The sequence below is a fragment of the Ursus arctos genome, unplaced genomic scaffold (genome assembly GCF_023065955.2).
Source record: "Ursus arctos isolate Adak ecotype North America unplaced genomic scaffold, UrsArc2.0 scaffold_33, whole genome shotgun sequence".
NCBI classification, from domain to species: Eukaryota; Metazoa; Chordata; class Mammalia; order Carnivora; family Ursidae; genus Ursus; species Ursus arctos.
In genome coordinates this window covers 7,331,913-7,346,762 of record NW_026623019.1, presented here as the reverse complement: position 1 = coordinate 7,346,762, position 14,850 = coordinate 7,331,913, and the positions used below count along the sequence as shown (strand labels likewise).

Here is a 14,850-nt window from a genome sequence, read left to right as displayed (position 1 = left end):
CTTTTCTGGTTTTGTGAAAAGATTAATTTTTTTTTCTCTTTCTGTCCATATCTCTCTAGGGCATGTGGTTTAGTCTTACTTTAAGTGGAAACACTGGTAGGCAGAAAGGTGTCCTCAGGTCAGTCTGGCAGACTGTTGTATGTTCTGAGATGTGGGGCGGAGACTGAAGAAAAGACTTCAGCCCATATAAAGACCAAGATGGGGCTCCAGTCTAACCAAAGTTGGAGGACGTTGTTACGCACTTTGTCACGGCAGATCTGGATACGGGGACCCAGCGCTCACCCCATTTTCCCGCTATTCTGCACATCCAAACTCCTGGGGAGAGCTGTCTTGATCTGCTTTCTCCACCTTATCATTATTCCCTTCACTCTTCACTCCTGCAACGGCTGTAATCAACGTCCGTGTGATTCGTTCCAATGGCCAAACTCCATTGCCATCGTATTTGACCTGACGGCCACATGTGACACAAACTGATCCTCCCTTCTCCTTGAAGTGATTTCTTCTTTTGTTCCGTGTCACTCCACCAGTCAGATCTTACTGGGCCAACTGCTCAGTCTCTTCTGATGACCCTTTCTTCTCCAAGTTTTACATATTACGGTTCCCTGCTCTTGGTTTTCTTCTCTCTACACTACCTTCCGGGGGACCACATCCAGGTCTGGGCTCTAATTACCACCTGTATGCTCCATGACTCTCCAACCCCGCTATCCAGATTCTCTCCTTTGGTGTCCCCATGCGCACATCTAGCCGCCTGCCTGATAACTCCACTTTGACAGCAAGTGGCCATCTCTGACCCCATAAACTCACAACAGAACTCTTGATTTCCCCTCCCAGATCTGCTCCCCACCTACTCTTCTCCATCTTAGTAAACAGCAACCAGCTGTTCAGACCAAAAACCTGGGAGCTGATCATGATTCTTCTTTTCCTTTCCTACCACCACCCATCAATGTACCAGTGAGCTCTGTTATGGTCATCTCCAAAAACGATGCTGAATCTCATCCTTGTCAGCCTGCTCCATCACCCCGTTTCTCATTTGTTTTTATTGCACCAGGATTTTCCTGTTTCCATTCTTGTCCACATACAGTCTGCTTCTCAAAAGCAACCAGGAGATGGGACAGATTCAGTCATAACACCCTCAGCTTCAAACTCTCGAATTGCAGTTAATTCTCTGCCTGAGTTCTTTCCTCTAAATCTTGAGGTGGCTCCCTGTGCCCCAGCTCAGGGGCCAGCACTTTGGTGAGGTTCCTCTGAGCGCCGCTGCCCCAGAAGCAAGCTCCAGGGCCCTCCACACCCCATCCCCCAGTATTATATTCTTCACTCAGCACATTTCAAAATTTTTGTGTTTCTCTGCTTCTATGTCTACTCTATGTATGCCTCCCACTATCTGAGAAAGGGAAGCTTTGTCTGTCTTGTTTACGTATGTGTCCTCAGAGCCTGGAATGATGCTGTGTTGGATAGGAAAGGCTTAATAATGCCTCAGTAAGAAATACGCCCAAAGCTCAGTGGTTGAAAACAAAGGTTTGTTTTTGCTCAAACTACACGTGTGACATAGGTTGGCAGGGGAGTTCTGAGATATTCAGAGACCCAGGCTGGAGCCAGCTTTACTGTGTGGTGACACTGTCACGTCAAAAGGATTCCCACAATTACTGAGGGAGGAGGAAGAGTAGGCATGAAGAATCTCACGCCATCTCTTAAACATGTCCACATGGAAGGGATGTGCGTCATTTCTGTTCACACTGTATAGGCCACAGCAAGTCACAAGGCCATGCCTAACTTCAAGGGGCCTAGGAAATGTGATCCTCTTCTGTGTCTGGAAGCAGAGGAAAACCGGAAGTAGTGGTGGGCGGCACTTACAGCCCCACACAAGCAAACCTAGTGTGCCTGATTCTAAAGCTCACGGTGCCTCCGTGTCTGAAAGAATATGGCCCTAGAGTTTTTGTTTTGATGAACATATTCTTTGCACCTTAATTTCTAGATATTTCTTAATACTGGGAAACGGTGCCAGCAGCCTCTGGTGCTTCTGAGGTGTAACTGCTTTTGTTGTGTCCCCCAAATAACTTGTATCCTGGTAAGTTACAGATAAGTGGGATTTCCATAAGTTATTTGCTTATTACATTATTATAACAATGATGAATTATGTTTTTATTGAAGATAATATATTTGAAAGGTCAAACTAATGTATTTTTGTTTCTTCCTTAAATCATCATCCTTAAGATCATCCTTTATGACCTGGGGCAAGAGAGGGTGAATACATGAAGGGATGAATACATGAATGAGGTGATTTCTTGAGCAAGACAGTGTGTTTAAAATGAGGCTCTGAACAGAAAGTGAATTTTTCTAAATTCCTCTCGTACATGACGGACCCGGCCAAGAGCTCCTCCCGTACAGAAAGAGAGAAGGCTACGCCATACTGCAGAGCTAGATCTAAGACTGCTGCCCAAAGGTGAAGACAAGATTATGAAGCAGGAGAAGGATCAGTCACCCCTTCTGCCCCAGGGGATTATGGGTTGCAGAGGGGAGAGAGTCTCCTAGATGGGGGTGGTCAGGCATGTGAGCATTTCCTTCTTGTAACTGAAAGCACAGCAGTTTTAGACACTATGTGAACGTGAGACTCAGAGAAACTAGTAAGAACCATTTCCTATGATAATACCATACTAGCTACCCGTAAGGTCCCCGGCGCTATGTTTTGTGTGTCGTATACAATCATTTCTCTCAGCCTTCATAAAGAACCCTCTCACCATTACTTCACCAGATAAGGAAAGTGAAGCTAGAGAAGGCAGGTGATGGCCCAAGTCTATCTAGGAGGTGACAACCCAGGTGTCTCTAACTAAAGAGCCCACATCTTTAGCCGCCGTGCTATAATGTTACTTTCAGTCAGTCATCTAGAGTTCGGTTGCCTGCTCAGAGCCTCCTCTTCCCTGAATTCCTCCTCCATAACGCCACCAAAGAGATCCATTGATTATGCCACTCCTCCACTTAAAACATGCAGAATAGGCTCCTCATTGCCTGTCCGTAGGATGAAGTCCGGAGTCGCCATGGCAGACATGTAGGAAAGGAGCTGCTGGATGGAACGTGGGATGAACACTTGTGCAGAAGCAATTGCCCTCCTCGCTGCCCGATGGCTTCTCATTCCATTAGATAAGGTCATTCGTTCAATAAGCCTTTGTATAACAGCATGTCTTAAAATGTTGTCTATCTTCTCCATATGGATGTTCACTTGACACAAGCTACTACACCACACCTCTATGGCCAGGGAGTGTGATAAGTGTGATCTCACAGGCTCCTGTGCGCAGAAGTGTGTGGGGTGTAATGCCCTGTGGCCATCATCTTGAAATCCATAATACTTTTATCTTTGAATTTGTTTTGTAAGTGAAATATGATGGGTCTATACAGCCTGCACCCGGGGCTTGAAGCCTTAGCTCACGGGTGGTCCTGCCTCCCCTAGTGTCCCTCTGAGATGAGTTCTCATCTGCCCACCAAACTCTAGGCCTCCAGGCTCTGCCTGGTCTCCCAGTTCCTGCTCCTGCCTCTGATGACTGCAGCAACCCGGTGGGGGTGGCCCAAGTTCTACTGTTACACTCCGCCAGCAACAGGCACAGGTAGGGTCAAGGTCAGGCACACATCCTGCTGCTTCTCGGGGTGGGGCGAGGCAGTGCAAGTCCCTGCTCTGGGCTGATGAGATCGCAGCAAGTTCAGTGGGCGACTTCATGAGGCCTTCTCACCCGCTCCCAACCCCGGGAAGTTGCCATGTCTTGGGGGTCACCTATCCACTGAGGGTTAGAGCAGTAGGCCCATGAAAGGGGAGATTCACTGATCTACCCAGACCTGCATCTTCCTTCTGCACAGGGTGGTGCAGATTGTATAACCTGCTCTCATGATTCTCTGATGTGTTTCTTCGAATAGAGAGGAAATGTCAAGTCATAATAAAAATATGACATTAATGTTACCTCCAAGGGTGCTGAGTGCAAGACACTAACAATTTAATAAATTTGGGCGTCTGCATTGACCTATGTTAATGTGTGATTTTATGCTATTTTGCATGGCAAGAGAAGCTTCTCAGAATTCATTTGATTGTTAGATCAATGTGAAAATGCATTATCTGCCTGCTTTGAGCATGGCCAACTGTTGACCTCTTCAATTAAGTAGACTTGAGAAAGAAAATTCAATTACAATGAGCAAACATTTCTGGAACACTTTCTGTGTGCAAGGTCCTGTGCCAGGCCTTGTGGGGAATCGGCAGATTTGTGAGATTTGTTCCTAGTTTGGGAGTGCTTACAAGCAAGAGGGGAGGTAGAGATACACGCCTGGGGTAACCATAGTATGACACACGCTTCCTTAACAAAGCAGAGGAAATGGAATTAGTGGTCAAGCTGGACTACTGGTAGGCAGTACCTCACAGCAGCAGATGCTAGTCCCTTGCTTTACGTCCATCTCCCTTCTTTGGGAAGAGAATTCTACGTTTTTCAGGCTCTGTCCCTTGGGAAACATGAGTCTATCTCCAGCTCAGTGATAAGTCTCGATGGGCTTCTCTCTTTGTGGCAAGGTCTCCTGTTGGTGATTGGCTTAGAGATGGCCACGTGACTCAGTTGTGGCCAAGCAAGCCTGAAGGCAAGTGTCTGGGTTACTTTTGGAAAGACTTTCTGAGTAGAGGTAACTTTGTGGTTAAGGTCTCTGCAGTGGACGGCCCGGTTTACAATCCCGGCTGCATGGCTGCCTAGCTCTGCGCCATCAGGAGAGTCACTGAACCTTTCTGCCTCCACTTCTTCATCTGTTAAATGGGGTTCATAACAATACATAGCTAACGGGGTTGTGGTAAAGATAAAGCTTAGCTAATAATTGCAAAGCACTTAGAAAAGTATCTGGTACATAGGGTGATGTGTTAACTGTCATTATTGTTATTTTGAGACGAGATGCCAGAGGTGATAGTCTCTCTTATGGCCCTGGATGCGACTCCTGTAACTTCCACTGTGGCCTTGTGCACATAAGGGAGGCTAGCCTAGGAGGGAGGAAGGAGGAAAAGGGAGGAAGAACCTCAGTCCTTGATGAAGTCACTGAGACACTGTCACCAATCCTGGAGTCCATTCTACCTCTGGGCTCCTTGTTAGGAGACGCGATACGTTTATTGTTCAGGATGTTCTCAGTCAGGCTGTCGTGTTCCTGGCGTCCAGGTATCTGTCCTGGAGCTCCGTGGGTGGTGTGCCTTCCAGGTCCCACAGGCGTGCTGGCTGTGGGCTATCTCAGAGCAGCTCCTGAAAACCTACTGTGACTCCATTTCTGGTCTTAATTATGACAGGGTGGCTTCCTGAAAGTCCAAGATTTCCAAGATTTCCCAAAATCCACAGTCTACTCTGGATATTCACAGCGGATGTGCTTTGAGGTCACTTTCAAATTTGCGGACACTGTGGCAACGTCATTTCTCCACAAAACACAGTAAATTAACACTTAATCCCCTTTGATTCTTAATGATTCTGTAGATTTAAGGACAGGAGTAAGTAGTAAACTTACTAAGTTTTTCCACTAAAATAAACTCTATCCTACATTATATCATTTCTTAAAAAGCAACATTAAGAACTTACTTACATTTCCAGAAATAAGGTGAAGAGGATGAAAAACATTTAATACATCAGGAGAGTTATTGATTACACGGAGATGCGTTCTCTAAGTGATGGAAAAAAAGACACTCACTTGCCCACACCCACGGTTTATAGATTTAGATATATATCCGTATCAAATCTGTGCTTCAGCAAAATTACAAATTCATAAATAGTACATATCTTTGGGATCAAAGATTCAGAAATACTATCAATTTTTTGGCATCCTGAAAAGTCATGGTTTTATGTCTTGTGCCCACTCCCAGAGACTGCCAATGTCTTCCTAGAGGGTGGGTTGAGAAGGACAGTGAGGACCTGTCTTGTTGGGTGGGGAAGAGTGCTGGGATTGATTAGCAATGTCTGCCCTGGGTGTGGGTGGAGCTGGTGGCAGCAGCAATCTCATGCTTCTGCAGTGCAGAGTTTCCCAGTTTCTGCCTACTCTGCTTGAAAGGTGATTAGAAGGTTGTCAGGCCTGATTCCGAATTACAATGACTCTTAACTTCAGGATGAAATTATGTACTCAATCAGTGTACATTTATTGAGCACCTTTGATGCATAAGACGTACCCTTAGGCATTGCAGGAAATTAAAAAGTGAATCGGACTCACTCCAACCCACAAAGAACTTGGTTAACAGAAGACAAAGGTGTGTGTGTGTGTGTGCGCGCGCGCGTGTGTGCGTGTGTTTAGGGTACGAGATCATATACAGGTGCAAGAAAGGGTCAGACTAAGGGAGGGACAGGAGATGTGTCAAAGGCGGGAAAGCATCCCTGAGTGAGTGTGGAGGGTGGCAGAAGGCATGCTGGTGAGGGTGCGCTGGAAGGGAAGCGCCGCGGTGATGTAAGGAAGATTGTTGGGCTGGATAGAAAGGCAAGACTGTTTCACACGGAGTGGCCAGAATGAGCCAAAGCAGCAGAGTGGAAAGCTCCCGGCTGCGGGTGACTGGCTGGCTGGTGAGGATATGTCCTTGTGGTTTTATTCCAGCTTCTCTCCCTCCCCCACCCCCGAGTGAGCGGGCTGCTGTGGGCTTCATTAGCTTGTCGCGCTGATGTGACATCCATTTTTATAAGAGTTGTCTGGGCCAGGGGAAAACCTGCTCTTCGCAAAGATCATCTTTCATCACCATTTGACGTGTGACATATAACAAATGTCTTAAAGTAAAGGAGAGGCCTCACTGGTATCTCGCACTGTACATTTTTATTGTAGGCCTAAAAGAAGTGACAAAGGTTCCATCTTTATTTCCTTAACTACATACAGAGTCATCAAATATTGCCAATGAAAAACATTCCTGACGTCCTATTATTCCATGAATAAGGCAACAAGTCTTTAACACATTGCTGAGCTAGAAACTAGTGTTGAATGGTCGAAACGATCTGTGAAAACAGCTTAAAATTGTAAATAGACGCTCACTCCTAACATGCTCTTATGTTACGTCATACATATGCATACATACAAACGTGAGGTAGGGTTTTGTTCAATTTCTTTTGTAAATACTTCAAAAATGAAAGCAGAGCTGTTGGCTTTACTAAAACAATAATAAAGAGAAACCACGAGATGAGAAAAAGATTGTTCTTCAGCTCCATGCAGGAAGCTGTAAAGAGCCAGTCTAAGAAGCACCATGAAGTAGACTTGTCAATGAAACAAGGGTGCACCGTTTGGAGTGAGAAACAAAGTATGAATTTAAATCAACCTAATCATCCTTGTAAAATTTAGAGTGCGTATTTGCAACATGAAATATGAACTTGGATGTTGAGGGACTTCTCAGGCCTTCGTTTTACTTATTGATTGGCTTGTGGCTATCTTCTAAGCAAACCTAAAACAGAGAAGGTGATTTCCATGATACTGAGTAAGTTCCACCTCGATCCAAAGTTCCGCCGGCAAGCTAGTTATGTGTTCTTGTCCTCTCCCTCCCTCCTCGTCCCCTCCCCCTCCTTCCCACTCCCGTGCCCTTCCTGGAGTTTTTATGGGCAGCCTTGGATCTATATTTACCCACTATATTTAGGAAGTTTGATTATGCATAGCCTAAATTCAGATCTGAGATGATGATCCAGATTTTTGTTCACTGAAAGAGCTTTTTCCTTTTTTTATACGTTTACAGCAAAGACAAAGCACCAACTTACTTCTTGCTCTTCTTGCTATTTGGTAGGCTTGTTTTGCCTCAGGCCTTTGCCCTCACTGTTCTTTGTAGAAGGCTCTGCTTGCACATCTGCCCAGGCCAGTTGCTTCCTGACATTTAAGCTGCCACTCAGTTGCCACCTCTTCCGAGAAGCCTCCCAGATTACTCAATGTAAACAACACCCACGTCTAATCCCTCGCCATTGTCTGGCCCAACACTCTGTTTTCCCCTATCCCTTTATGCAATTTTGGGTTTTTGGTTTTTTTGTTTTTTGGGGGGATTTTTGGTAAGTTTTCATGTCATTGAGGAAAAAATAAATTACATACATTAAAATTCACCCCCTTTATTGTAGTTCTGCAAGTTTTGACAAATGCATTCAGACGTGTCCTGCCACCATGACAATCAAGATCCGGAAAGTTCCGTTGCCCTGAACTGTTGCCGCATCTCTTCATAGCTAACACTTCCCCAAGCCCAGCTCTGGGCTATTCTTTGTATCTGCAGTGTTGCCTTTTCCAGAAAGTCATATACGTGGAATCACATATTATGTAGCCTTTTGAGTCTGGTTTCTTTCACTTTCTTTAGCTTAATTTATTTGAGACTCATCTATATTATTATATGTATCAATTTTTCTCTCCTTTTCTTTACTGAAACTTGTTTCATTGTATGGATGGACCATAGTTTGTTTATTCATTCTCCATTTGGAAGACATTCTGGTTGATTCCAGTTTTGGTGATTACAAATAAAGCTGCCAGCAACATTCAAATACATTTCATTTCACTTGTGTAAATACTTAGGCGTGAGATTGCTGGGTCATCTGGTAAGCGCATTTTTAACTATTTAAGAACCAGTTGAACTATGTTCAAAAGTGTCTGTACCATTTTGTATTCCTACCAATGAATAAGAATTCTGGTAGCTCCATGTCTTCACCAGCACTCCGAATTTTCATTTTAAGCCCTTCTCATATATGTGTAGCAGTATGTCATTATGGTTTTAATTGTCATTTCCCTGTTGGCTAGTGAGGCTGAACATTTTTTCATGTGCTTATTTGCTGTTATATCTTCTTTGATGGAAGGTCTGTTCAAATCTTTTGCCCTTAACAAAACTGTTTTATTACTGGAATTTTTTGAAAGTATTATACCAAACATTCTTTTAATATTCTGGATACTACTTTTTTTTCAGATATGTGATTTCCCAATACTTTTGCCCAGTCTGTAACTCATCTTTTCATTCCCATCATGTGTCTTTCAAAGATAAGTTTTTAATTTTGATAAAGGACAATTTATCCTTTTCCTCTTTTCATAGCTAAGAAATTTTTGTCTAACCCAAAGATCACAAAGATTTTCTATGTTTTATTCTCAAAATTTTATATTTTTAGGTTTTATGTTTCAATCCATGATCCCTTTCGAGCTAATTTTTATAGATGGTGTGAGATATGGCTGAAAGGTCACATTTTTACTGTGTATTAATGTGCAATCATTCCAGCACCACTTTTGAAAGACTATCACCTCTCCATTTAATTGTCTTTGCGGCGTTGTCGAAAATCAATCAACTGTAATGGTGGATGTTCATGGTTTTAGTAATTAACTTGTTGATCTTGAGATGTTTTTAACATGCCACATTAGATGTTTTTAGTTGGTATCAGGGATCAGACAAAAAACAAAAATGAATCTTTTGTTTTTGTGTGTGAGTCTATTGTAAGCCCTAAAAATGGGTAGAATAAAAAGCAGGTGGAGAGAAAGTTACTTATTTTGATGGTAAATTACCAGCAATTCCTCTGGGTAATGCCAATGTTTTTAGTTCTCCCCAAAACACACACACACACACACACACACACACACTCTCTCTCTCTCTCTCTCTCTCTCTGTCTCTTTCCTGTGCTGCCTTTGCTCCTCACTAGCAGACTGGAGTTGACTGTCTGGGAGCAGAAGGGCAGTATCACAGCTAAACATTTAACTGAGCAGCTACTACATGCTGGGTGCTCTTCAAAGACTTGGTCATTTAGCACACGTCTTCACTGAGGATACTGAGGCCTACACATTAGGAAAGGTTGGTGAAAAAAACAGAATCAAGATCTAGAATTCCCAGAGGAGTCACATTTTTAAGCACCCTTATCTACTTAATTAATTAAATACATCGGTCAGACTTGGTGCTGAGTGAGAGAAGAAGGGAAAAGGAAAGGCATCTGCTGTCCCCACCCCCAACTCAACAGTCTCTGTTTTGACAAGGCTGTGGCCACCTTGAGTATCACTCAACCTGGACCAGCCCTCACCTCGACCTTGTGGCCACTGTGTTTGTGCCTTCATGCAAAGCTGGGGCTGGCCAAGGCCAAGGCCCAGGCCCTGTATTTCCTGGTTAAAATCTTGCTCTTCTAAGATGAAGTGGAAGCAGGACTCAAAAGTCTCTAGTTTACGTGGTTTTTGCACTCAAAAGGTGGGTTTTCTAAAACCGTACAAAAATTTATTTTCTACCCCCAAATCCAAGTGATTCTGTCTGGAATGAACTACAGATCATCATCTCTTTACTTGCTGAGAGAGCAGGAGTGCAGAGACCAGTAAGCAAAGGGAGAAAGACAAGAAAACTAGCAATTACTGAACACCAATTATGTCAACTGTTAAGTACCTGGACATGGTATGGACATCCTGGTGTTGTTTATCCCATTTCACAGATTAGAAGACTGAGGCCTAGGCAGGTCAAATTGTCCTAGTGAATAGTCAGCATGTTCTGAGGCCACAATCTGTGCCCTTGACCTTATACGACAGGATTGTGTAGGGGGATGGGAGGAAGAACTCCCCTCTTCCCTCAGAATTAAAGATGGCATCCACATCCTTAAATGGGAATAGGCTTGAAAGATTCCTACTCCGCGTGACAACTTGCATACAATGTAAACAACAGCAGCCCTGCCTGTTTTTTTTGCCTCCCATGCTTTAAGACCTCTGTTTCATTTTCCCGTCTCTGCCAAAGAATTCCTGGTTTGGTTTCCAGTGTTTTTCTCTTTATGCTTTTCAAAAATTACTATAGAGACATGATGCTTTGAATAAAGGCCTCGGGAAACATTATAATATGAGGGAAGAGGTTTTTTTGTTTTTTGTTTTTTTTAATAAGGAAGTCAAGAGTGACAGTGTCCAGTGTTTTTAATTGTGGTGTTGACTTCATGTGTGGACTCTGAGTGCACTCATACTGACTAGGTGTAAAGATGGGGAGTTTTTCCAGAAACATCTGTCATGTCTATCTCATTGTGGCAAGTTCTTTGTATCAGACAAAATCTGCATAGGTTTTAAAGAGAGGTATGTCCTGACTTACATGATCTCAAAAAATGTCTCAAAAAAATATTTTCAATGGACTTCATGTTTTAGATGTATTGGAATAACTGCTACATAAAATCGTCCATTAGTGAGGGAAGGTCAGAGGAGCCCAGATTTAAACCCCACATTCGCAGATGAGAAAACTGAATGCCGGAAGGAAGGGACTTTGCCTGAGGTCACACAGCTCATTAGAGCTCAACTGGAATGAGAATTCACTCTGCAGGACTCTCCAGTGCTCCCTGTTTCAGAATCAGATTGGTTCATACTGAATTCCATTTAATGGAATAGAAAACATTCAACTCCATCTCAAGATCCAGGTCTCCTTAGATAGGAAGAGTGGATGATTTTTCTCCTCTTAGGAAAGATGGAATTAGTCTGACTCTCTTCACTAGGTCATGCGGTCAGGTGAGATTTTATATACGTGGGTGTGAAATGGATGAGAGCATTTCTTACCTAAAGAAAGGATTCTTTAAATCGAGGATGTTCCCAGATCTGAAGCCTGTCTGGTTTATCAGCGCCACGATCTGAATGTCATAGCTCTGTCTGGATGGCAGAAAACCAACCAAAAAAAGAAAAGAAAAGAAAACCCGTCACTTGACAAGACCAATTATCTTCACATACACCGAGGGCACTTTCTACACATACCTACCTACTTATGAGGGTTTTAAGAGTGCACAGGTGGCATCTTATATATGCCCAGGTGTGTTTATCTGGATGCTACTAATATTTATTTGTTAGAAAAGTTTGACAGTTATAATCTCTTCATCTGAAAAATTACAAAGTTAATAATGTTTCCGGTTTTACCAACAGCAATGACAGAAATAGCTTTAATTAATAGAAGTACCTTATAGGTCACCCATCGAGGTACCAAAACAATCTTAATTGTGCAAAGACTCGAGATAAGTTAAAATCTCAAACTGACATAAAATCTCAGACTGACGGTTTAAAATATGACTTTTTTTTTTAAGATTTTATTTATTTATTTGACAGAGACAGCAAGAGAGGGAACATAAGCCAGGGGAGTGTAAGAGGGAGAAGCAGGCTTCCCACTGAGCAGGGAGCCCGATGCGGGACTCGATCCCAGGACTCTGGGATTGTGACCTGAGCTGAAGGCAGATGCTTAACCGCTGAGCCACCCAGGTGTCCCAAGGGTTTTAAGAGGCCTCAGATGAAGGCTCAGGTAATTCCAGTGAGAACTGGCTGATAAGAACAGCTAATAGGGCATAACCTTGATGACTAATCTGAAGGGACTATGTTCGTGGGATTTTTGTTAGTCGTATGTATACAGCAATATATGTATTTCTTCAGATTATAAAGTGTTACATATTCAAAGAAAAATAGAAATTAAATAAAATAATCCATAACATCACTGGACAAAGATTCTTCTACTATATATAGAGTTTTTTCCCACCATGTATTTTTCCTTCTATCATTTTTATAAATGTAAATTTTTAATAAAATCATCTAAAATATTCCTTCTTATCTTCTAATTTGATTAAACATAAGCAAACATTTATCCTATAATTCTTTTTTTTAAAATTTATTTGGGAGAGAGAGAAAGCAAGAGAGAGAGCACAAAAGGTGGGGAGGGGAGGGGCAGAGGGAGAGGGAGAAGCAAAAGCAACCGACTGAGCCACCCAGGCATTCCCTTTTTAAGACTTTATTTATTAGACAGCAAGAGAGCATGAGTGGGGTGGGGGGGAGGGGAAGAAAATTCCCACTGAGCAGGGAGTCCCTGAATCGGGGCTTAATCCCAGGATGCTGGGATCATGACCTGAGCCTAAGGCAGACACTTAACTGACTAAGCCACCTGGTGTCCCCTATCCTCTAATTCTTGACAATGTATTTTTCAGTAGTATTATATGGGTATAGCACAATGTATTTAATAATTCCCCAATGTCAAATATTTATATTTTTATAACATATTATAAACATGTAGTAACATAGTACTTATAGTAGCAAAAATCTAATTTTATGACAGAAATTCTGCTGCAAAGGACATTCTTGTAATGCATCTTTATGTCCTATTAGTGATTATTTCCTTGGAATAAATTCTTAGTGTTAAGACTCACCAGCTAAAGCACATAGATACTTAAAGTTCCCCAAACCTACTGCTAAAGTATCTTCCAGAAAGTGGACTGAATTACTTCCTCACCTACAAAGTATAAAAGTGCTAATTTCATTACACATCTTCCGATCCTTAATATTTTAAATGTTTGGGGTTAACATATTATTGCTTATTTTAATTTGAATTTCCTTGACTGTTTGGCTTCTGTTTCAAATTCCAGAAATTACTAAGGGATACAAAGGCCTCCCAGCCTGTCATTACCAATAGTGGCCTGAGAAGGCTTACGTATAATGTCAGATCCTGTGAAACCCATAGCTCCACTTCTAGATTTTATTGGGGCCAAAGTAAGAGGGAAGATAGGCCTATATAAATGTTAAAACAAAACAATCAACAATGTCCTCTGATTCTGTTTCGACTCCTATAATTGGCTCCGAACTTCTCTGTTGTAAAATGTTTCTTCCGTGATACCCCCATCCAGTAGTTCACTGCATTTGTGATACGCCTGAAGGTAGATGTGGGGAGAGTGAGGCACGGAGACACTGGAGACGGGCAGCCCCTAGTCATGGAAAGGCTGAGAAATCAGCCTCGTAGGTTAAGTCAGGGAAGGACACATCTGCACATTTTTCCCAAAGGAAAGACCCATTCTTAACAATAGTTGAAGTAATTAATATAGGACTTAAAGCAGAAACGGGGGACCCTGAGTTCTGTGTAAACGTGTGTGTTCAGGGATACATCTAAGGCACAAGGGAGACCTGCTTGGCCCCAGACGTGGTCGGGAGAAGGATCAGCAAGTTGCTGCCACAGGGTGTTCAGCAAGGCTCTTTTAAGGATGCAAGATAACACTGTCACTTTATACTCACTTCCCTCAACACACTCCTCTCCTTGACCCATCCTCAGAGTCCTAGCTTCCCTCATGAAAGGCCAAAAGAGCTTCATGTCGCGGCACGTTAGCTCATGGCTCAGCGCGGTGAGTGAGAGCTGAGATTTGTTTTCAAAGCCCTTCTGCGTGTGTGCTGGGGGTTGGGGGGGGGGAGGATGGTTAGGTGGGCTCATTTGGTAGTGATTCATATAACCAAGGGAGAATGTGCCCTTCCCTAAGTCTGCAAAAACATCATGCACTGTTTGATCCCAGGAGCAGTGTCATCCTAGCGCCATGATACCCAGGAGGCCAACTCCAAACTCCATAATTAATGTGCAATGTTTCTAAAGCAACCAAGAATGGAGAATCTTCCAAGACTGTGTATACAGGATCCTAAATAACTATTAATTCTTTTGAACCAGTTATGTAACAATGTGTATTAAAAAAAAAACAACAATAAAATCTAGTTCTTTGCCAGACATAGTCATTTTAAATCTAGAGAGATGGAGAGAGTGACATACATGGGGACATACTTTAGTTCAAAGACTGAGTGCAAAAACATTGCTTTGTACACCAACATTTCTTTTGTCATCAAGCAGAGATTGGAAACTTGAGAACAACATATGCAGGACATGTCTTTCCAGAAACTCTGGTAATTCATGATAATTTTGTCTTATGAGAGAAAACAGAAGGTACAGTAGAGGGAGAGGCTTAGTGCTGACCACCAAGGAAGAAGGCGATAGAGAAACAGAAGTGGCAGGAAGCTTGGGGAGAAAATGGCCCAAGCCACTGAGCGTTTAGTGATGGTGAAAGGAGATAGAACTTCAGTGGCATAGACCTGACCTCAGGGTCCTTTAGCGGAGTTTGACTGGGAGGATGAGGGATGACGTCCTGGGGTATGGAAGAAAATACGGAGCTC

At 42.9% G+C, this 14,850-nt stretch overlaps 1 protein-coding gene across 1 annotated transcript in view; it reads right to left on the bottom strand.

The window, feature by feature from the left end:
- Positions 1-8,746: 8,746 nt before the first annotated feature.
- Positions 8,747-14,850, bottom strand: part of LOC113270235 (histone-arginine methyltransferase CARM1-like) — a 248,725-nt gene continuing 242,621 nt past the window's right edge. Inside the window, exon 12 of the mRNA XM_048218303.2 lies at positions 8,747-11,547. Within this exon, the coding sequence (XP_048074260.2) occupies positions 11,454-11,547 (94 nt within the window). The 3' untranslated portion in view covers positions 8,747-11,453. The remainder of the gene's footprint in view (positions 11,548-14,850) is intronic.